Here is a 21,728-nt window from a genome sequence, read left to right as displayed (position 1 = left end):
CAGTAGTGAGTGTCATGGGGCTGCTGGAAACCAACGTTTCTAGGGACTTTTCGTGGTTCGTGATTGCATCTTGTTATGTGCAAAAATCAGGCAAAAATGCTATTCACATCAATATCGTTCACTATTTGTCGCTGTACGGATCCCCTTTTTTTGTAATAGGATCACGGAATATTCAGCACGATCCGTAAATTACCGAAATTAACCAGCAAAAGTGCTAATAAATATTCACACTACAGTGCTTCTACGTCAAGCAGTACTCGTAAGGATCGGCCATCGTGTGTCACGTTAAAATGTCAAACTGATTCAAGAGATTTCAGACGATCATATTAAAAATATTTTTACAGATTAATTGAACACAGACGATATTCAGGAAAACCAAAAATAAAAAGGAAAAATGGCAGCGCCTATATCCCGAGGATGCATTCTATTATTTATTCTTATAAATGCCGGTAAGACTGTCACATACCATAGAGCTTATCATCACGCTTAGTCATGTTTGTCCTGATTTGAACCACGACAAAACATTTTTCTCATTTCAGCTTGCACTGAGAGGATCAAAGACATGATATACAAGCCTTTAGAAGGTGTTGCAGCTTGTTTTCGTCGCCACAATGGTACTAACCAATTTGGTTGTTCATGTGAGTATAAAACGTGTTATTAAAAGTCAGTTATAAGTTTCTGACCATTAATACGAATGTAGAAGATATGGAAAAAATGACTAGATAATTACCAAATTGGTTTGCAGCAAGTCGATCAGGCAGTGTCGGCGTTATTCATATAATCGAGGATGAGGCCGAGCTCGTGTGGTTGGAAAAAAATGGCAATGCTGGACCATATACAGCTGTTGTACCATTTTCAATGTTCACCAGAGATACTTTAATTCGGTTACGGAACACAGAAAATATAAATGGAATTCTGCTGACATATAATTCTAGTATAGAACGACCCTCACATTACTCCCCCGATGACACCTGTCCCAATAGATACGCAGGATTCAAACAGTGCGATACCGAGAAACCTTGGAATCCCTGGGGATCTGCATTGCTCATGGAAGACTGGCCATTCCCAATGTTTTATTTAAAGGTAGGCATAGAATTTGAATTACATCCTCGGTGCATTTTGGTTAGCACCAATTACTGCAAAAATTTTAAGCTTGTCTTACTCTGCAGAATCAAAGTCAATTGAATGATGTCAAGACTTGTTTCACTACCTTCAATGCCCATGATCGTGATAGCCAAAGCCAACGATCACTCTGTGCCTTGGAAATGAAATCATTTATGTTCTCTGCTGTGGATTCGGAAACTTGTATACGACGAAGTATTCCAAGATTGAACTTTAATCCACCGCTATACTGTGACCCTCTGGGTGACAGAAATATATATTGGCCATTAGCAGCACTGGACAATCAAACAGAATCTGTGATCCTTGTAACAGCACGCTTGGATGCTTCAACTCTATTTGACACACTGGCACCAGGCGCTAATAGCGCAATCACAGGATTAGTTACACTCATCGCTACGGCACACTATTTGCATAATATGAATCCAACGGTCGGAAGTGAGTACAAAATTGAAAAGTACAAACCATTTGATAAATGTGAACGATTTAAATATCTGCTTTCCAGAAACGAACGTTGTATTTTCACTGTTCAATGGTGAAGCGTTTGACTACATAGGGTCTAGTCGATTTGTGTTCGACTTAAAAAACGGCAGTTTCCATTCATTGGGAGAGAAAACTTTAATGTTTGATCAAATTCGCACAGTTGTTGAGCTAGGCCAGCTTGGGGAAGGAGATATCTATCTGCATTCCAGCAATTATGAAAACGATTCACTAATAACTGCATTGATCCCAAAGTTATCTGCAAAAGTTTTAAAAGACAGCGTACCACCTGCATCAATCCAAAGTTTCCTGGCTGAAAGCTCTACTATTAGTGCAACAGTAATTGCAAGCCATGGGGTAAATTTTACAAACAAGTATTATCACAGTATTCTGGATGATGCAGAAAGTGTCAATTTCACGAGGTATGAATATTATTATTTAGATAAATATTCTCTTCTGTCTGTATTCTAATGCTGCGAACTCATTGGTAATTGTTTTTAATTTCAGCTCTGAATCTGGTCTTGCCAAAAGCCTAGATAAAATTGCACTAGAGCTTGCTAATCAGTTATTTATCATTGTTACTGGGACAAATACATCTAGTAATGGTTCTGGAAATATCGAGAACCTCATCTCAAAAATGCTTTCTTGTTACCTGGAAAGCGCTAACTGTTCTTTATTCAAGTCAGCTTCTGCTCCTGGTCACCAATTGCCGGATCAAGTCCTGCCACTGTATGTTGGCGTTAACAGATCGCTAAATTATGTGACAACTTATACTGGACAGCTGTTGGCCTTATTGACAGGTACAACACTGGCTGAATATAATTCCAGTATGTGCTACGAAAACCAATCCCTTTGGATGGCAGGGCTTAATTTCCAAGGGACGTGCATCAGATCCGCAGTCAATTACAGCTTTGCAACAAGCCCAGCTTTCCTAATAGATGGTAATGTTAACATGAATTTTCCTGGGCATGTATGTCTTGAAGTGGAAATACCAATGAAACCAATGATCTAAGAATTTATAAAGTCTATATCTTTAATGTTTCTACTTCAATATTCGTAGGATATGATATGAAATCCGGATATTATTCTACATGGACAGAATCCGTGTGGCAGGTACTAAGCATGAAGATGTTTCTGAAGCCCTCTGTGGCAGCAGAACGTTTGAACGTGATCCTTGGAAGTTTAGTTGCAATTGCTTCGTTTATCATAGTCTGGTTTATCCAGTTCCGTGCTGATCTTCTTTTCAATCAGATGTAAGTTGAAAACTACGACTAATCATTGAATGAGTCTATACGTAGGTATACTTTTACGCATTACAAGAATCAATTAAAACGTATTTATTTGGAGTTATATATGTGCTATTGAAATGCTTATCGATTTGAATTATTATTATTGAATTTGCCATGCACTTGCGCTTTCAAATGGGTTTACACCTCAGATTCATCACATTATGTATCAATTATGATGGACTCATTGTAACTTTGTCTCTTCATGGTTCTGTGGACAAAGCGGGAAATTACAAAGCGTTTATTGTCTCATACTTTGCCTATCACATTCCTAAAGCATAATATCTATACTGGGGTGTCGAAAAAAAAAAAATTCTGAACACTGGTTCAAAAGTTTCATTTTGGTGTAAAATTACACCTGCTAAAATTTGAGCTCTCAATATTAACATTAAGAGATTGCGCAACATACTTTTCTATTTTTCATAAGAATAATATGGGAGAAAATGGTTTTTGCTCCTTCTGATTTTTATAACTAGCTAACGATGTATCACACATAAAATTCACATACATGTTTTTCTAGGGAATTGAACGCTGTACAAAAAAGGTCTTGGTATTTTATGATAAATCTACTCTTTCAAAAGTTATTTAAGGTCCTCAAATAATTTTTAACCTCATATAACTTTTTCAGAAAGAGTACATTTATCGTAAAATGATAACAGACCTTTTTTGTAGAGCATTCAATTTTCAGCAAATAATTGTCTGTAACTCTTATAAAATACTTATCCCAATATCTTCTTTGAATTTTTTTTAATTCACGAGAAATCCGATAATTCTTGCTGTCCCTTGAAGAGTGGTTTTCGATGAAATATATCTATAAAGTAAACGAATTATAAATAATTTACCAAAAATGTCGCATACTTTTGTTTCATGCAAAATTGTGTATGAAAATAGATTTATAACTCGGTGTGACCACGAAAGATTTTTTTACTGTCAAATACCAAATTTTGCACGGTAAATTCAAAACGCCGTGGCCGGTGATTATTGCTTAGCGCTCCCAATTTTTTTATGCATATGAGAATTTATAATCTAAAAAATTACGCATGGGTTTGATGATATCTTCATTGAGTCAAAAGATAGAATTTGTGAAATGGTCATCATTTTTTTTTTTTTTTTTTTTTTGGCATCATAGAGGATTCATTGCAAATGAAAATGAAACAAAAAATCATGAACCCTGTCGGACTGGTATTTCTCATAGTTAGCAAGTGCACCGAACCTTTCCCCGAATGTTAATATTACGAGCTCAAATTTTAACAGGTGTATTTTTATACCTAAATGAAATTGTCGAACCTGTTTCCATAAAGAAAAAAAATTTTATTTGACACACCGTAATCTGCACGTAGTAATGTGTCTGACAATAGCGATCTCAGCAAAAAGTTACAAAAAGTTGAATGCATGTACATACCTATTTCGCTGCATTATGAGTAATATTCATTTTTTGTGTTAGAGCAGACTTTCTAATATATTTGTTGCCAATCCATTCTGAAATGTAAACCCAGTATCGGCTAAGGTAGATGACTTTCCAGACAAATATTTGATATCCATGTTTGTACTATTTGAATGTGTGTCAATGCAAATAATTAACTCATCAGAAAAGTAGCATAAATTATTGTGGCTTCATGAAAATTGACGTTTGTGGCTTCTCAGTGTTTTTATCCACATGTCACCCAGTAGCAATAAATATTAATTTGTCATTAAATCTAGGCCCCAATTAGCATAATTTAGATTTCAATAGACTTAAATTATTTCAGCGGAACTGCGGATTGCTAGGGATACGCCGCGAACCACATGACAATGACCAGGCTAGATTTGCGTCGAGAAGAACGTAATGTTCCAGTAACTAGTCTTTGAATTCAAAATGTGTGTGGTTACGCCCTCGGACAAATTATTTGAAATTTTCATTATTTAGGGTCCACCAATTCTTTTGTAAATATGCAGCTGTTTTAAGGACATTCAATACTTTGGCCTTTACTCTGTCGGCTAAGTATTATGCAACAATAACTTATCACTGCAAACGCTAAGGATCTAACATTTTATTTATTATACCTAAAGGATTAGCGCGCGTTCACCTCAATGAAAGTGAACCTCGCCATTTTTATTTTTTTATGCTCTCTCTACTTATGATATAAACTAATGCATACAGTTAGAAATGGAATTGAGCAGTGCATAACATTGTAATATGTAATATTATTAATTGTGAATTAATTTGATTGTAATTACGTTCATCAGAAGTGTATGTCCCATATTAATTAAAATCTTGACTGATTTTTACGTCTAAAACGAGTATTCAATGTTACTTAAAACGACAAATGTGCAGTATCACACTTTATGTGTTCTAATAATTTACCTGCAGTGGTAGAATAACAAATTGCAGTACTAGCAATACAGTTGTCATTAGGGGAGCAAAAAATCTCAATATTAGAAGAGTTGTAGAATATTGTTTAGGAAAGCTAGAAAGAAAAGAGAAAAATGAGAACTTGTTAGCTAAACAGTTACACATAGCTTAAGGCGGTGGTCACCGTTTCGTGCTTGATTTTTAACTTGACTTTAAACAGCTGTTACGGATATGGAATGGTTCGAAATTAACGAACCATTACACGGCTAAGATTCTAGTTTTATCTCCACTTTAAGTTTCGAAACTCGAAAAAAAATGGCCCATAATTGTTTAACTAAGCATATTTCACTCAGGACATGTTAGAACTCAAGAAGAATTACGAAAAACATGAATTAATCAAATTTTGTCACGTCTTTCGTTCGCAACTTTTCACTTATAAAAAGTGTTGAATAAAGTCACTTCGAGTAAAATGAGGGGAATTGAATAGTAAGGGACCAATTTGCAAATTTTAAAGCCTGAAATAAAGATGAAAATAGTATCTTTCAGCCACATAACCGTTGTTTTTTTGTTAACCTTCCTGTATCAATAGCAGCTGATCGAAGTTGGCCTAAATATCAAGCATGAAAGGGTGGTCACTACAGCTGAACTTTAAGATGAAAATGAGTGAATCTGTCATTTTGTTTGTCTAATACTATTGCTATGTTACGTTGGTGGCTAAGTCGCTACTCATATATGTAATTTTCTCATTTCAAGTTTTCTATACTTTTTTCTGAAAAATCATTACTATTGGACATTACTGTTCAACAACATATACTGCATTAATCTTGACCAATATAAGTTGAAACAATCACAGAATGCCCAATATGAGAAAATTGCAAAAAAGCTTAAACATTTTTTTATTCTTTCTGTATTATCCAAAAACCACTATAATATTGGCTTCGCACAACTGTAAAAGGCTCTCAGTAATAAAATCATGGCATCACCCAGTTTTTACATTTTAGATTAAGTTGCTTTTTGCTCAAGGATTTTGTTACACAGCGAGACTAACATACTGTTAACACAAAGGTACTAAATTTGATAATCACAGCATTATTTCTACGTGACTACGAATTTCTTTGATTCAGATCATATGATGGGGTGAGAACACTTTGAAATTTTATGATTTGAAAAATGTTTACCCGTCAATATAACTGGACAGGGAACCAAACACATCATCAATCTTCTTCAACTATCAATTGTTTGGTGCAGCTGGATTATTTTCTCAACCATTCTCTGCTTCTGGTAATTATATGCTCTACAACTATTTGTATGTTACTTCTCAATGTGGATAATACGTTGATAAAGAATTATTCTATGGGCTTTAATGGAAAACAGATGAACTCAAAAATTTTCAAACTAAACATGTACATTGAAAAGATGGGGACTGTCAGATATTTATTTCTATCGAGAGCGGATAATACTTTTTTGAAAAAGATCATTATGCAGATACTAGTATTTACACGAAGCTATATGTAATATACTTGGAGCACAGAAAGTGATAACAAGTAACATAGCTTGTCATAAAGATGGAGGAGTCGGATACCAGTATTCCTGATGTAAACAAAATTTTCACAATATTATACTCAATATTATGATTCATATAACTAGAAAATTATTTACCTTCACATTTTGGGGACTGCACCAGTTTCCTTCACAATCATAAACAAACACGATGGATAAAATCGAAGGCAACTTCAAAATTTCAGGAAAATAAAGTTATTTGTTCTTTGTCAAGTCACTTTTCGGTATATAATAATTTTAATTGATCAAGCTTTTTGTAGATATAAGATGTAAATATAACTGTACAAGATGTAAGATGATATTGTAAAAAATATGGGGGATTTTTGCAAGCGTGATGGCATTTATTATCAATAAACTTAATTAATAGGTCGTAGATGTACACGAGAGAAAAAGAGAGAGGAAAAGAGAAAATCATTCTTTTGATTTCACCAGTATGCAATATTTTTTTTGACTGTATGCATTATATGTTTACTCTTACTTCCTGTGTGTACATTGTAATCTTCATTTTCAACTCAGCAGGGAGTGGTTTCAAATTTATCTGATTCGCATCAAAATATGGAAAGTAATTTGAATTGTCATACCGAAAAAAAAACTACAATTGAAACTATTTTTCCCAAGATAACACTTTTCTCAACAATTAGAGAATGATACATATCTTTGTAACAAAAATTTATCACTTGATAACATTTATAGTGAGCGAGCAACCAGTAAACTAAGTGTTCAAGAATGTACACAACTTGAAACAAAAAGAAGACTGCTGATAATAACTTCATGTAACGAAAAAAAGTTATGCACACTCGCATAAATGTCTACGCAGTGTTATTGTTACAATTATTTGCCGTAATAATAGAAACGCATGTAACACTCTCAAGACATGGAGATAATGACAGACAAGTGAAATTAAGAAAACAAGTTTGGCAGTACATATGTGTGATTTATAATAAAATGAATTCTGTAAAATTGTTATGTCATATATCATCCTTAGATTGATCATAAGTGCTGTGAAAATCCAATGTGAAAATTACGCGTTGCGTGTGAATAACCTGATAAGTCCAGCCTGAAGGTCCGTACATACACAATACAGGTTGTTTTAGAAATTTTTATTCTATGCAATATGTGTCGTGGGATGAGACAATCACGTATTATTATATAATCAAATATAAATTTGATCAATTTTTTTTTGCATATGTCCGAACCATATGTACCATATATATATATATATATATATATATAATTTTATAATATTTTATATATATATATATAATTTTATAATATTTTATACATATATATATATATAATTATTATATTTATATTATTATATATATCTATATATATATATAATTCTTAATTTCAAGTATTCACTATTCATTAGTATTCATTCAGTATACAAGTATGAAGTAGGAGGCTGGGCACCGCCCACCGAGCTATCACAGTTGTCTGGTGCCGCAGCACATACGTATACGTGGTTCAGCCTTAAAACCTACCTCTTATCCTAATATTTTTCTTAATGTCAAAGATCATATAAGATATAAATATAGCCTTGTACGAGATTTACTGCACGATCCGAATTAACAGATTTCTAAATTGGGACATAATTATTGCACGCATGTAAATTTTCATCAATGCAACATTATTCGGTAAACCTTATACCAAGCTATACCATGTTACATGCTGTCTGCAACTGATGATGGCGTTCGAGTTATGTAAGTACATTTACAAGCTGGTTTTATTATGTATACATATATATATATTTTTCATTCTATAGTATAATAGGTATAAAATTTAAGAAAATGTTCATCAACACCTTTATTTCGCACGTCGTAAACATAAGTTCTATTCGTCATTTAATAACGTTACATAGAGGAAGAAATTCAACACGTGGCACCTTGACAATTATCACAAAATATACCTCATAGAATAAATTATCCTGATGTATTGCCATTGTCAACTGCTTCGTAAGATTAATTTGATCGGGAAATTGAATAGAAATGTAGTAACAATCAAGATTATTGACGTGCAAATATGTCGATGTCGAATTAATACAAATCATAATTTTTTGTTCGCAATTTGATTCATATTAAAAAACGTATCAGAAGTAATTCGATTTACAACGGTCATTATCATATGTAGACAGTGTATGGCTATCATCTATGCGTGGCATGTGCGTGTCGTCACGTCGTATGTCTTCCGTTAATGCAGCGTAATATTAAAATTTTTTTCGTTACGTACTGTTAATATTTATCGTTTCAACGTTATTACTTAGTAATAGGTTTAGTTTAGTATGTATTACTATGTACAGCAGTACCAGCCCGCAAGCTGTGGTACATGCACAGAGACGACACTTAGAGTTTAAAAATATACTCATATATTTTTAATTTAAGTAGTTATTATTATTATCATGGAGGGACAGCACTTTGCTACGTGACGACGATGCAGAGCTGGTTGTCTCGACAAGTAACCAAGTTACCATGCTCTTCGATGGCACAATATTACACACTCCGTTATGAAGGAATAAAGTGCTACAAATGACCAAATTATAAAAACTAAAATCAAATGAGCAATTATATATTTATTTATTACGACGAAAAGTTAAACTTCAGTTATATTTGTCGGTAACTCGTAATAAACAGGGCAAAAAAAAAAAAAAAGGTAAAGTGCGAAGATCACAAGTGTGTAGTCACAAACAGTTATCAACAATTAACAAATAAATGCGATATAAGATTCATGATAATAGAAGAGCTTGATATACTTGACCTACATGTCCGCGACTTGCGAGAATGATTACGTATCGGACAGTTAAAGCAAAATATAACGTCAAATGCCTTAATACTGTAGTGAGCAACTGGGTGTGAAGGTACCGCGGATAGCCGACGTTTCTTTTAGTGGACAGAGGTCAGTGAAGATCGTCTTCGTCGCTATCATTGCCATCCTTAGTTCTATCGACATCAATTTCGCCATCGCTGGTACCTGAATCACTCCCTGAATCTTCCGACTGCCAGCCTGACTGTTGTTGTTGGCTTTGTGGTTGCTGTTGCTGTGCGACGTGCTTAGCAACTTTATGTCGCTTGCCAGCACGAGGTATCGCCTCTGCTCCTGCACCATCTAACATCGGTTGTAAAATTCGTCGCCTGGCATTAATGAACCAGTTATTAACTTGAAGAAGCGTTAGGTTCGTTTGGCTTGCAATTTGTCGTTTTTCATCTTCCGTTGGATATGGATGCTGTAATAAATTTTTATTTTAACGCAACAATTTTCAAGCGTTAAAACTGACAAAAGGGTATCTACACTTACAACCAAGTGTTGGAAAAGCCAAGACCGCATAATACTGGTGGCTTGTTTAGGGAGGACTCCTCGTTTTTGTCTTCCCTTCCTAGCGCTACTGTGACCGCCACTATGACCGGAAGTTGTTGTACCACAACCTTCGTCTTCGTCTTCACTCGGTGCTGGAGATGGGGAGCCTGCAACAGTAATATCTAACTGACGTTCATTTACAGTTCTTGAGCAACCATGACATCACTAGCATATTCTACTGGGAAAAAGTAACACAAACAAAGTTAATGCCTAGTTAAATAAAATAAAAGACAGTACCTAGTCAGATATTTTTTTAAAAGTTAGAGATGATGAAATATACATTTTTGTTCACAAAATTTCAAAATGACCACACACTTCTGTGAAGAGTAATTATTCCATAGACTAACTATTCGAAATAGAACAGAAATAAATGTTCTTCTGAACAGTATGCATTTGTTCAAGTCATAACTTTAACAGAAATCTAAAACCAAAACTTATTTTTTGTATTGGTATTCAAAACTTTCATGAAACCTCAAGATTCTCCACTGAAATTGAAACTATGTTGTAGACTAAATTGCTTTAAAAATCACAAAACTAGCATATGAATAGCATGAATATCGAGTGAAAGCTTTAGAGAGGTGTTTTCATTTCGAAAAGTATCTCTGCAGAAAAGATGTTAGCGATAAATAATAGAATCGGGTAACTTCGAACCAAAATACTTTTCGTCACTAGCATCACCAACATCAATATACTGATTTTCACGTTGTTGCAACGGAAGAAGTCCCCAATATCCAGCTTCTTCCAAGTATATTCTTTCACCAGTATTTATTGAGTCAAATTCCTCTACAAACGAGAATAATCAATAGTGTACTGTTTATACATTGTATTCAACATATCGAGACACTGTTGAGATGATTTTAATATTGTAGAGAACACATGATTATCAACAAACATAATTCTCCTGCAAAAAATAATTTTTATAACTGAATAATAATAAAATCGTAAACAAGCTTACCTTGACCGAGATACATGTCATTTGCAGATGCATTAGGGTGAGCCCCGATCTGTGAAAGGGGAGTGCTACCATGGACCATTGATGGCGAGGGTGGATCATCGTTGTCTTGGCTGCTAGATCTGTTTGAGTGTTGAGTGGCGGATGACGATCGCGTGGAAGAGGGACGGTCGTTACCCCTCTCTCCGTGAATCGCCAAAATACCCGCGCTACTCTCCAACAGTGGATCCCCCCCGCTCACTCCGAGTCCGTTAGCTCCCGACTCAACATCATTGCCTGTAGATGACAGCACCTGGCAAATATATGTCGCAACTAGCCGTCAGAGAGCAGGGGTGGGATACTATTACGCGTTCAAGAGGTGTGCAAGTACCATATTTCCAATATAAAATCACTCATGTGAATCGTTCCAACTATCGGCTGGTATGCGACAAATTGGATCAATTGGTGAGAATTGAAAATCTTTGTTTTCACAGTGTAACCATAGAAACACATAATGTGTAGAAAATCGAGAAAATTTACCAAGAATCCATACAGTACAAGTTCTACCAATTATTCGACGAGCCATTCTTTCGTATTATTACATATTGTTTATTTTTTGTTACAACTCTCTCGAATTCCCGCAGCATATATTACAAGAAATAATAAAACTAAGAAAAGAATTATGTCTTACTATTATAATTCTGCTTGTAGTTATCATCGAAATTCTAGCATCAATGATACTCCCACACCTCTAATACTATAAGGATATCTACTTAGGTAACGGGACAGGGTAGGGATCCCTGCGAATGAGAATGCGACTAACCTGTAGAGGGCTGCTTCCGTTGCTGCCACTCGAAGGGCCCATATCGTGTCCCTGATGACTGTAGTCGCTGCGAAGTAGATTCTCGCTCTGCATTTTGCCCTTTAGACACGTTATGTACCTGTTGCAAAAGTCTTTGCAGAGTTCCTGAACTTTTTCCAATTCTAGAAGATGAATTCGTAGCACCTGTATGGCCTTGATCATCTGCAAAAACAGCAATATTTCAGTAGTGTTGTTCAACTGTTAACTATTTATTCTGATGTTATTTAGTTCCTTTCATTTATTATTCCAATTATTACGAGCTTGGGCAGTACTTCACTGGAACTCTACACGAGCTGTGCTCTAGTGTTTTATTTGAAGTAGACATTAATGTAAGTCGTTCACAAATTTGAATAAAATATTTTTGTGAACATGAGCTCAAATTTAAAAAACTTTCCGGAATTCCTATAAAAACTGGACGATTTAAAGTTAAAAAAAATATAATTTAATTTTAGTTGGTCAGTGCCAATTGTCTTGAACTTACATCGAGTTGCTAGTCCACCGAGATCAGCTCTACATCAGCTGTGATAGAAATCCGATTCTTTTGAGTGAAATATATTGCACATATGATACTTACCAGACCATCAATCTCTGGGTCATTGATTAGGAATGGTTTTCGGTCTCTTTCTTGATGTTGGACAAACGCCTGAATGTCCATGTTGAAACTTTCCGATGTTGAATTGTCCGAGCTTTGCGTTGCTTGCTCGCATCTTTCAAAGAGTAACGCTAATAACGGGAATAGAGGATGTTTATAGACAGCCCTTTTGTCTGCCTCAAACTGAGCTTGGTCTTGATGTGTCGTATAGTCAGCTACCCCGCTTGCAGGGTCCTGATCGTAGCCAGGGGTGACCATTGCTAGCGCCACTGCGGTGCTACCTTCTTGCATCCTATCGTTCCACTCTCAAACTAGCCATTGTCAGCCAGGTCCTCCGGGGCCTAATGCGCTTCTATATATCGAACGAAAAAAAAAAGAAAACTCTTCTTTCACAAGTTATTTGACAGCGAGGGTTCACCTGTAAGCAAATAAATGTAATCTAAATTATCAAACCATTATCAGTTTTCAACGGTTATTCCAAGAAGGAAACAGAGGAAACTGGTAATCTTTATGTTTACTTTCTAACTTTGTAAATGTGAATTCCAGTAACCAATTTTCTTTCACTTCAAACTTGAATCATTCTTTCGTGTACTTCAAATTTTATACTAATGTACCATTACTACTGATTTAGCAGTTCGTAAATATGTACTACAGATATTTGCAAGTTACAAACTTTGCGAGAGACTCTTCATGGCATTCAGTATGCACAATCTTTTCTACTCATTGTAAGTTCGATAATACGTTTCTATAACTTTCCAACTCTATGCCATCCGAAATAATACTCATACAAATATACTTTGATACAATATAACACTTCAATTCGAAAGTACCTTTTTTATTATTATCATGTCTTCAAGGTAATTAAACATAATAAAACTTTATAAACTATTTGGCACCAATTTATGGCAATAAGAATAGTTATTTAGCAAGCTCCTACAGGAGGTGACACATTTTTTATTTTGTTCAAGTTTTATACTGCCAGTTCATGTATATAGTTTCATCGTCTTTTTCTTTAATGTTTTATGTACAGCGTTGAAAAAAATTCCAGTAATAAAGGCCTATCAGCAAAAACGATGATTTCGATGCTGGGCTAATTTTAAGTTTATAACAGGACGGTCCACATACGATACATATAATGTACAGCGTCTACGGTACAGTTCGCTGATGTTAGTACGTAATTCGTGCACAGCTCGAAGGAAATTATTCCCTCGGTACAGACGGCTCTCGCTTAAGGTTAATCCACACCAAGGATTATTATTCGAGGTATGAGTTGTCAAAAAGCTTACACGAAATATCGCAAATTTTACCGCACATGATTGACATTTAAAACACATTTTTATATAGGTGTACATATAGGAGGATTACGGAATTATATAAGAATAATGGATGCTACAGTAAAATTGCTGCAACGGGTTCTCTATGTGCTGTAAAGTAACGCCCTGCTCGGTGTGAATCTTGTTTTAACACGACGAACGAACGAACGATCGTACGAAGGGACGAAGGAAGGAAGGAAGGAAGGAAGGAAGGAAGGAAGGAAGAAAAGTCGCCAGGCCGGCAAGCAGAGAGAGCAGCATGAGACTCGCGCTACTGCATTTAAATGTCATCATTAGAAGCTTCACCCGGCGGCTCTCGAACCGCCAAACCCTTGGCGGTGGTGCCTGCCGCCCCTCGCGATTCTCCGCATGAATAAATAAAACACTGCGCAACGGCGACAACGTACGTGAAAATGTTCTTAGGAGAAAGGAAAAAGTAAATAAATATAATTTATATAAATAAACAAATAAACAAATAAAACAAAATTGTCTAGGTATCGGCACGTGTCGCAGTATTTTTTTTTGCCTTCCTACTCTGCAATCTCGTACAATGATATATATATATACATATATATATATGTACGCACATATATTCCTCTTTCCTTAGAACACACGCGCGCACACAAATATTTATGTATTATTGCGATATTCGGGGTGAACGCGGAGGCGCGTGTTTGGAAACCTGAAACAAGGGATACTTTAACAGCTGCATGGTTGAATAACGAACGCGCGGGACACAGGGCCTGTGGTGGGTGTTGTATGTACAATAAAGGTAGAACAGAATGAAATAGCTACAATTCGGAGTCGCGAGTGGTGTTTACACAAAGCAACTGATAAAATTATACGTAGCTGCCCTTTCACCCCCCTCCCCTCTCACCGAACGTTCCTTTATCCTTCCCTTCATCCCACGTCCGCCTTGGCCGAGACATCGGGAAAATTGCTGGTGGCCTTAATTAAAGATGGAGGAGTCGGCGAAAACTTTTAATCAAATTCTATAGCATCGGTGAAAACTCCCACCCCGATTATAAAAACACACCTCAAAGTGTATATAACATCCCGTAACTAGAAAAGCCTAATATATTATGAAACGACGGAAGTGCGCCCCGTCCGCTGTACTCTTGGATGTTTCTTAAACTTTTAACAACGTCTGCCATATTTTCATATTTGATCTATACTAGATTTTACCTACAAGTGATATATATCCAAACGTTGCCGCAGTCGTACGTTATAATTTGTAAAACACCAAACTCCTTGGAATGTTGAAAATATTTTTCAATAGTAAGAAGAATTACAGTCACTTATTTCTCATAAACAGCGAGAACCTCTGACAATGCGGGTATACAAGTTACACCAAACGGCAAATCCGCTATATTGATGGATTTGCGTCTCCTACATTGGTTGCTTTGTGCAGAATTACAACGCGTGGTATAATCACGTGTACGCCCATATAATCGATATTAATACGATACGTATGTAGTACGTGTACCTAAATATTATGACAGAGTACGATTTGTCTGCTATCGCGTCGTTGTTTCTTTTTTTTTCCCTCTTCTCTTTCTCTGTACATATCGATCGTCAAACTCTACAGCCAGATCAGAAACGTTTGATATATTTCAAACAGCACGCAAACGCGCATTTTGCACCACCCGATGCAATTCTGATCGCAGCAGAATATTTTCCACAATTTATTTCCATTTTTTTGTGTGCAAATATACAACGTATAGTCGTGTATAACGCAAAAAAAAAATGTCATCTGAAACAATAACCAAATAGAATTTAGAGCTCGCAGATAATCGAGTAGATTGTACAGCAGGTAAACGAATGCAAAAATAAAGAAAGAAAAATATCAGGGATTTGAGTACGAATTTATTGTTCGCGTATCGCGTTAGTTCGTACCCATTGCTAGGTTTCCTTTCCGTACCCACCCGACACTCTTGCAAAGATCCACAAGCACTCCATGCATATACATACATGTATACATGGGTATCCACATACCCTATATAGAGAAAGAAGAAGAAGCGCGTCGAACGCTGAAAAGAGCAAAGCTCGGCGCGAGGGTCTCTCTATAGTCGTAGCCAGCAGGGGAAGGAGGATGAGGATGAGAAAGAGGATGAGGAATAAAAGGAGGAGGAGAGACAGAGACTACGGTATAAGCCGGGCGAAGGGTGTTGGAGCCGCCGAGAGAACCGAAGGAGGGAGGGCGAAAGGAAAGGGGACAGGCGCCATTACTTGCAAGTGGCGCTTTCGGAGCGCATCTTTCCGACAAAGCCGATATTTATCGCCCCCGGGGTTGGTTTGCCCGCAGCCAAGGTTTCATTTAAAATATTATCGCTGACAGTGGTCCTCTCATCCTCTATGTTCTAGGCCGCACAAAACCCACAGGAAACGCCGCAAAAATATTCCCATCCCCTTTCATCTGCCTTACATACATATAACACTGTTCCACCTGTACCTTCTGCCTTCGTCCCGGCCTATAACCTATACCTGTACCTGTACCTGTACCTATACTTATACGTACATCGGGGCTAAAATGAGATCTTGTACGCGGAGGAAATTTGTGTATAGCTACGGGATATTTCGCCGAGGAGATGAATATTGCTTTTGGTTTTGAAATTTTTTTTTATTTATTCATTTTTTGATCTTTTAATACGTAAAACCTCTCGAATAATTCACTGCCGATGTTATACGAATTCGTTGAATACATATGTATGCAGTATATGTATAGTATCTCATGAGTTGAACCATAATATTTGTTTACCACATTTATTGAGAAAAAATTAGTCTTGATTAGTGGTCCATCGGGGTTGAAACAGAAAATGTGCAAAACTCTTATCGACATATAATTTTCTAGGCTTAAAACTGTTAGTTCACGTTTAATAATAATATACACATGATGTACTCATATCCACTGAATTAATTCGACGTCAATTTAACAATAACAGAAGGCATTATACACTGCAACGTGATAACGATAGAAATGTAAAATTGTTAAAACAACCCCTCAGAGATGAGCTTCTCGACAAATTCCGACAGCAATAAGCCAGGGTAAAAAAGGGGCTTTCGACGTAAGCAGGTTTCAACTACCTAATTCCAGGATTTAACGCGGACTGGCAGGGACGTTGACTTTTCGTGTCAAATTATGTAGAAATTGGGTGCCCGACACGCGGAGGGGTTGGTCGTGCGGACACACCACTTCAGTTTGGGTATAAGGTAGGCAATTCCTGAGCAACCCCAGAGAAGAAACCACAATTCCCAACTCAGCTGGATAAAGCCGGGGTTATATGTATATTTGCAAAGGGGTAAAAATCGAAAAAATGTAAGGTAAAGGAAATATCTAAAAAGAAAGCGGGAAATTATCGATAATTTTCCTTGTACAGGGCATATTTTACTACTGTAGTTGAATTACAGTTGAATAGGTCGGTTACCAGAATTTGACAAAATATGCCCTGTACATGGAAAATTATCGATAATTTCCTGCTTATATATATATATTTTTTTGTTGTTATAGCATTTTGTTATTCATATATATATAATTTTGTTACAACTTTTTTTTCACTGGGATCCGGATATTCTCATCAAGGCCGCAGCAAGCTACTCTTCTTATCGATTGGAATAATAAACCTTGCAAGAAACAAAGAGCTGTGAAAAGAAGAAAACCAACAACGAAAAAGAAGCAAAAGGTTATAAGAGGCGAGAAATACATACGTGGAATAATTATTAAATGGTATTGTACCTCTGTATAGATTATATCATAAAGAACCCAGACGCGAATGACGATCGTGAGATGAGCAATAAAAATTCTGCATTACGTGCTGTCGGCAAACTTTCAACGTATCTTGAGAGTAATTAATTTTTTAAAAATTCGTCACGCTATAACCTTTTATTACTAAGTGCCGAAAAAAAAAACGTATACATGCATATAGTTCATAAGGCAGAAATAAAAGACGAAAGTATGATCTAACAGGACTATGAATAGTTAATCGAATTACGGAGGAAGCCATCGTTACGAAAATTCCGGGTATGATAGGTATGTATAACACAGTTAAGCAGGGTAAAAATTTGATATTTTAATTAACGATCTCGCATTCGCATTGCCGAATTATTCCTAATACAAATGTGTACAAATTCGAATGTGAAAAAAACCGACAATTTGGATCGTTTATAGAGTACAAGGTAAACGTGTATGTGAATATTATTACTGACCAGGGAAAAATTATAGGTGACATTTTACGGAAAAAAAAGCCATCTGATAAGTTGTTGGTAATTTTAACTATCGAATGAAGAACACGTTGGACGATTTAAATTTACATTTTACAAGCAACTATATATGCCTGATTTTTTGCCAGATTAGAAGAGAAGAAGGATCGACGTTCGGGTTGTAAACGCGTCTTTGGAGAAACAGGAAAAGGATTTTAAAAACTATAATTAACGTGGTTCCACAACGTTATGCTCACCACTGTCGAAAGAGGCTCTGCTACAATAATTACGTTGCGACGACTCGTGGTCTTTAGGAATATAACGAGCGCTGCCGCCTTGAGCGATGGAAATAAATGGCGGGCGTGATGGATAAATGCTCGTGTGCATCTCGACGTGAAAGAATAAAAGAACAAGAAAACAACAATTTGTTGTTTGACTGCAAAGGAACGTGTCGTTTACGTCAGCATTTCTTTCAACGCTGTAGAAGTTCGCTGTAATTTAATATTACAACGTACCCGACTATCGTTACCTCGACGATAAGGTAATCGTGCATAAATAAATCTTCGGAATCTAATCGTGACTATTCTTTTATACTACCACAATAATCTCACTATTTGTAAAATTTAATTGTTCTCCAATCGATAAAGATATCGTCGGATTGAAAAAAGACAAGTAATACCTAACGTGCGAAGTATGAAATATTGAACAGAAATTTAAGTTGAATTCAATAATACAATCTTGAGAAAGCAAGAGTACAGTGGAAAGAAATTTACGAACCTCGATCTCTCGGCTATTAAAGGTGAAAAATCATGTTGGACAACCTTCTGGGTCTCTCGATACTCAAGTTTTCAAACCGGTCGGAAACTCGCTTTCGCTAAGATTATCACTGTCATTATTTAATATTAATTTATTTTTTCACTTTGACTAAGAACGATAAAAATAGGAAGGTACGTACTACACTGCCGTTATACCGGGATTAGGTGGGGCATCGTATACAATTGTGATCACAAAAATGAATGCGAAAGAAAAAAAAAACACGCACATGTAGGTAGTGTTACAACCGTATCTTGACGTAAGAACACAGAATGTAAGATGATCCAGTTTCGCATGAGGAAAAAAGCCGCGTGATATTATTTTCGGAACCCACGTGTTTTTAGCTCAATCGCTCAATCAACGGAACCCGTACTAGGTGTTTACTATCTGTCAGTCAGAGCGACACCCCTCCTCCCTATGAGCAGGCTTCAATGGCCGTCGATTTTTCACAGACCGGCGGCGGCGGCGGCGGAGTCTGTCACTCAAACGTCAATAATGGCCGAAGTCCCTCCCCGCCTTGCCGCGAGCCAGAACAATCATTTTCATGCGAAGAGGGCGGAGCAAAAACTACGGAGCTACTGCTGGCTGCTGCTGCTTCTCTCGGTGCTTTTTGGTGTTCGGAAGGGCCGTACGCCACAAAGTGATATTTGGGAGGCGTTGGCTCCACCGAAATTCACTCCAGCGACGTTCTTTTGTTTCACTCGAAACGTCGCTTGGGAACGAAGAAAAAAGAATTCTTGTAGGAATGCGTTGCTTAAACGTAACGCAGGGAGTACCCGTACTGTCGTTTTGGCGATTCGGTTATCGCTTGGTTTAATTTTTTCTCATCGAACGACATCGCCGCTCTGATCACACCCCTTTCTAAAAAGATGCGTTTTATCCGCGGGCTATAGCAGATTTGAGTTTTTAGTTACGCTACTGCGTCATCCCCACCCTGGTGTAAATAAGAATGCGCGCGCCCCTGACTTTTCGCGATCCCAAGGAACGGGCAACGCGCATTCGAAACTAACCTATAATTTCGATTTCAGAATATATGTATATGCCATTGCTGAGCGCGTGTGCGTGTGTACACGCATATTATGAGCATCGTTTATCAATTCGTAATTTGAAGCACGTGTTGTCCTCGTATATGCTTTCTACCCTAAATGAAGAGGCGAGTTATTCCCAGGCAAAATTATACCGAAACGGTTTGGCTTCTTTCAACCACCTCACACCGGACAACGTCGACTCGGATTTTTACTAAATACTTTTTAAAATATACGTAGGTGGGTGCAATTGGAGAGACTTGACCGTGTTCTCGACTGAAAGTTCCGTCATGCGATGTAGCAATAAAACTGTTTAATTTCTACCCCCTAGTATCCGAGTGCATAACACCGATCGTGGAAATGCAACAACCTCGTTTCGGTGAACTTTAAGTTACAAAACTCAGTAACTTGTCTCATCGAACGTCGAAGACTGCAGTATCAAAATTCGCATCGGGACCCGATTGTTTACTGCGGGTTTACAGGTGCCTAGCTACTACAGGTGGAGGAAAGATACAAAAAATAAAATTTATAACGAGTAAATCGTAACGTTAGAACCTACCGCTCATCATGCATATACGGATGTTCGTCGTCTGGATGTCTGGATGTTCGACTCTGGAAGTCCACCGTCGACTTTGCAAAGTAAAAGAAATAGGGCGTTTACTACTGACAGAAGTTATGCGCGAAATGAGATAATCTTCGAAGCGCGTCGAAGGATCGTCATCGTAATTAGTTCTTTGCTACAACTCGAAAACATAACCTCAATTTCTAGGTTAACGTCATTTTAGAGGTTAATTCATTCCACAGACGGGAGTATTACCTTCAATTCTCGTTACCAAGATTTATGATACCGCTGAAATAACAACCTATGTGTACTTCGTGTTAACAACGGGTGTACACTTACCTAACTGCTGGATGATTTCAGGTAGCTGTGGTGAACAACACAACACGACTCACTTGTTTTTTGTTGGTTTTTTTTTTTACCTTTTCTCTTATCGTTTCTTTTTTCGTAGGTTCTTTTTACTTTCTTTTTTTCGTTTTTTTTTCTCTTCAGATCTGCGTTGAAGCACGGATGAACAAAACGGTTCGAACAGTCGAAATTCTCGGCCACGTGTCACAGATCAAGCCGGGCTCGTCGTAGACGTAAACAAACCCTTTTCACACCGCCACGATCACCCACCGTTCATGACTATTCACAACGATAATAAATTAATGTCATTAGTAGACATTTTTCGATGCACCGTCCGCAGTACTCCTCCTCCTTCCACGGTCTCTTCTCTTTTGTGACGTCACGGACTCAATACTTTTCGCTGTGCTCGAGAAGTGAGTCGCAAGTTGATATGCCGTGATGATAACAGGTGGCAGCACTCGAATACCGGGATTCATCGACGAAGGTCTGCTTTATCGATCGATTCCTGTCGACCACGCGGGATTCTGTTTGAACAACTATTCTATACATCAAACATTTTTTCGTGTATTCCGTGAATTAGAAGAAAATAAAGACAATAATTTATGCCACGAAACTCATTGTTCTTTGCTCATACATCATATTGCGTCATACCTTTGAAAAAAAATTATTTTTTCATACAGGCGTCGACTTGTTTGGGAACAAAAATTCATGTCACATTTAATTAATTCACAAAATATCTCAAACACACACATACATATAATAGGTTTTGCTCCACGGAAAACGTTTTCTTATGCGGTACCGTAAATGCATTGTTCGTAATTTTTTCCGTCAAATTATGTGCTAATTAAATAGGTAAACAAAGTTGATAACCAGAATATAAAGTGATTTTACGTGACTGGATTACGCACGAACTGATCGTGACAATAAGCCGGTAGTCGTCACATGAGTCTTTCGTAACCA

The 21,728-nt window shown here is 36.9% G+C and overlaps 2 protein-coding genes and 1 long non-coding RNA gene across 10 annotated transcripts; 2 read left to right on the top strand and 1 right to left on the bottom strand.

Moving 5' to 3' along the window:
• Positions 1–24: 24 nt before the first annotated feature.
• On the top strand, positions 25–7,737 carry LOC124181343 (nicastrin). Of its 5 annotated transcripts, none has more exons than XR_006870431.1 (10): positions 26–259; positions 345–449; positions 540–638; positions 746–1,083; positions 1,170–1,557; positions 1,625–2,021; positions 2,107–2,540; positions 2,660–2,852; positions 6,342–6,498; positions 7,471–7,737. XR_006870431.1 is itself a non-coding variant. In XM_046567817.1 (9 exons), the coding sequence occupies exons 2-9, from the start codon at positions 395–397 to the stop codon at positions 7,580–7,582; spliced, it is 2,016 nt and encodes a 671-aa protein (XP_046423773.1). In that variant the 5' UTR covers positions 25–259; positions 345–394; the 3' UTR covers positions 7,583–7,737. The 5 variants fall into 5 exon arrangements, 3 of the variants coding, with proteins under 3 accessions (XP_046423773.1, XP_046423774.1, XP_046423776.1); XR_006870430.1 differs by lacking the exon at positions 7,471–7,737 and adding an exon at positions 6,703–7,359; XM_046567817.1 differs by lacking the exon at positions 6,342–6,498 and having other exon boundaries at positions 25–259.
• LOC124181345 (homeobox protein PKNOX1-like) lies at positions 6,687–21,145 on the bottom strand. Of its 4 annotated transcripts, none has more exons than XM_046567823.1 (6): positions 20,763–21,145; positions 12,496–12,931; positions 11,883–12,083; positions 11,084–11,372; positions 10,069–10,250; positions 6,687–9,997 (listed from the first exon to the last, which is right to left on the bottom strand). In XM_046567823.1, the coding sequence occupies exons 2-6, from the start codon at positions 12,802–12,804 to the stop codon at positions 9,671–9,673; spliced, it is 1,308 nt and encodes a 435-aa protein (XP_046423779.1). In that variant the 5' UTR covers positions 12,805–12,931; positions 20,763–21,145; the 3' UTR covers positions 6,687–9,670. The 4 variants fall into 4 exon arrangements, with proteins under 4 accessions (XP_046423779.1, XP_046423781.1, XP_046423778.1 ...); XM_046567825.1 differs by lacking the exon at positions 20,763–21,145 and adding an exon at positions 18,801–19,516 and having other exon boundaries at positions 10,069–10,235; XM_046567822.1 differs by lacking the exon at positions 20,763–21,145 and adding an exon at positions 18,801–19,514.
• On the top strand, positions 9,590–13,996 carry LOC124181347. Its single transcript, XR_006870432.1, has 4 exons — positions 9,590–9,669; positions 11,111–11,524; positions 13,625–13,776; positions 13,858–13,996. It is a non-coding gene; the product is annotated as an uncharacterized LOC124181347 (long non-coding RNA).
• Positions 21,146–21,728: the final 583 nt, after the last annotated feature.

This window comes from Neodiprion fabricii, chromosome 4, assembly GCF_021155785.1.
Source record: "Neodiprion fabricii isolate iyNeoFabr1 chromosome 4, iyNeoFabr1.1, whole genome shotgun sequence".
Lineage (NCBI taxonomy): Eukaryota > Metazoa > Arthropoda > Insecta > Hymenoptera > Diprionidae > Neodiprion > Neodiprion fabricii.
The sequence above is the reverse complement of the archived record's forward strand: the minus strand, read 5'-3'. Positions and strand labels throughout refer to the sequence as shown.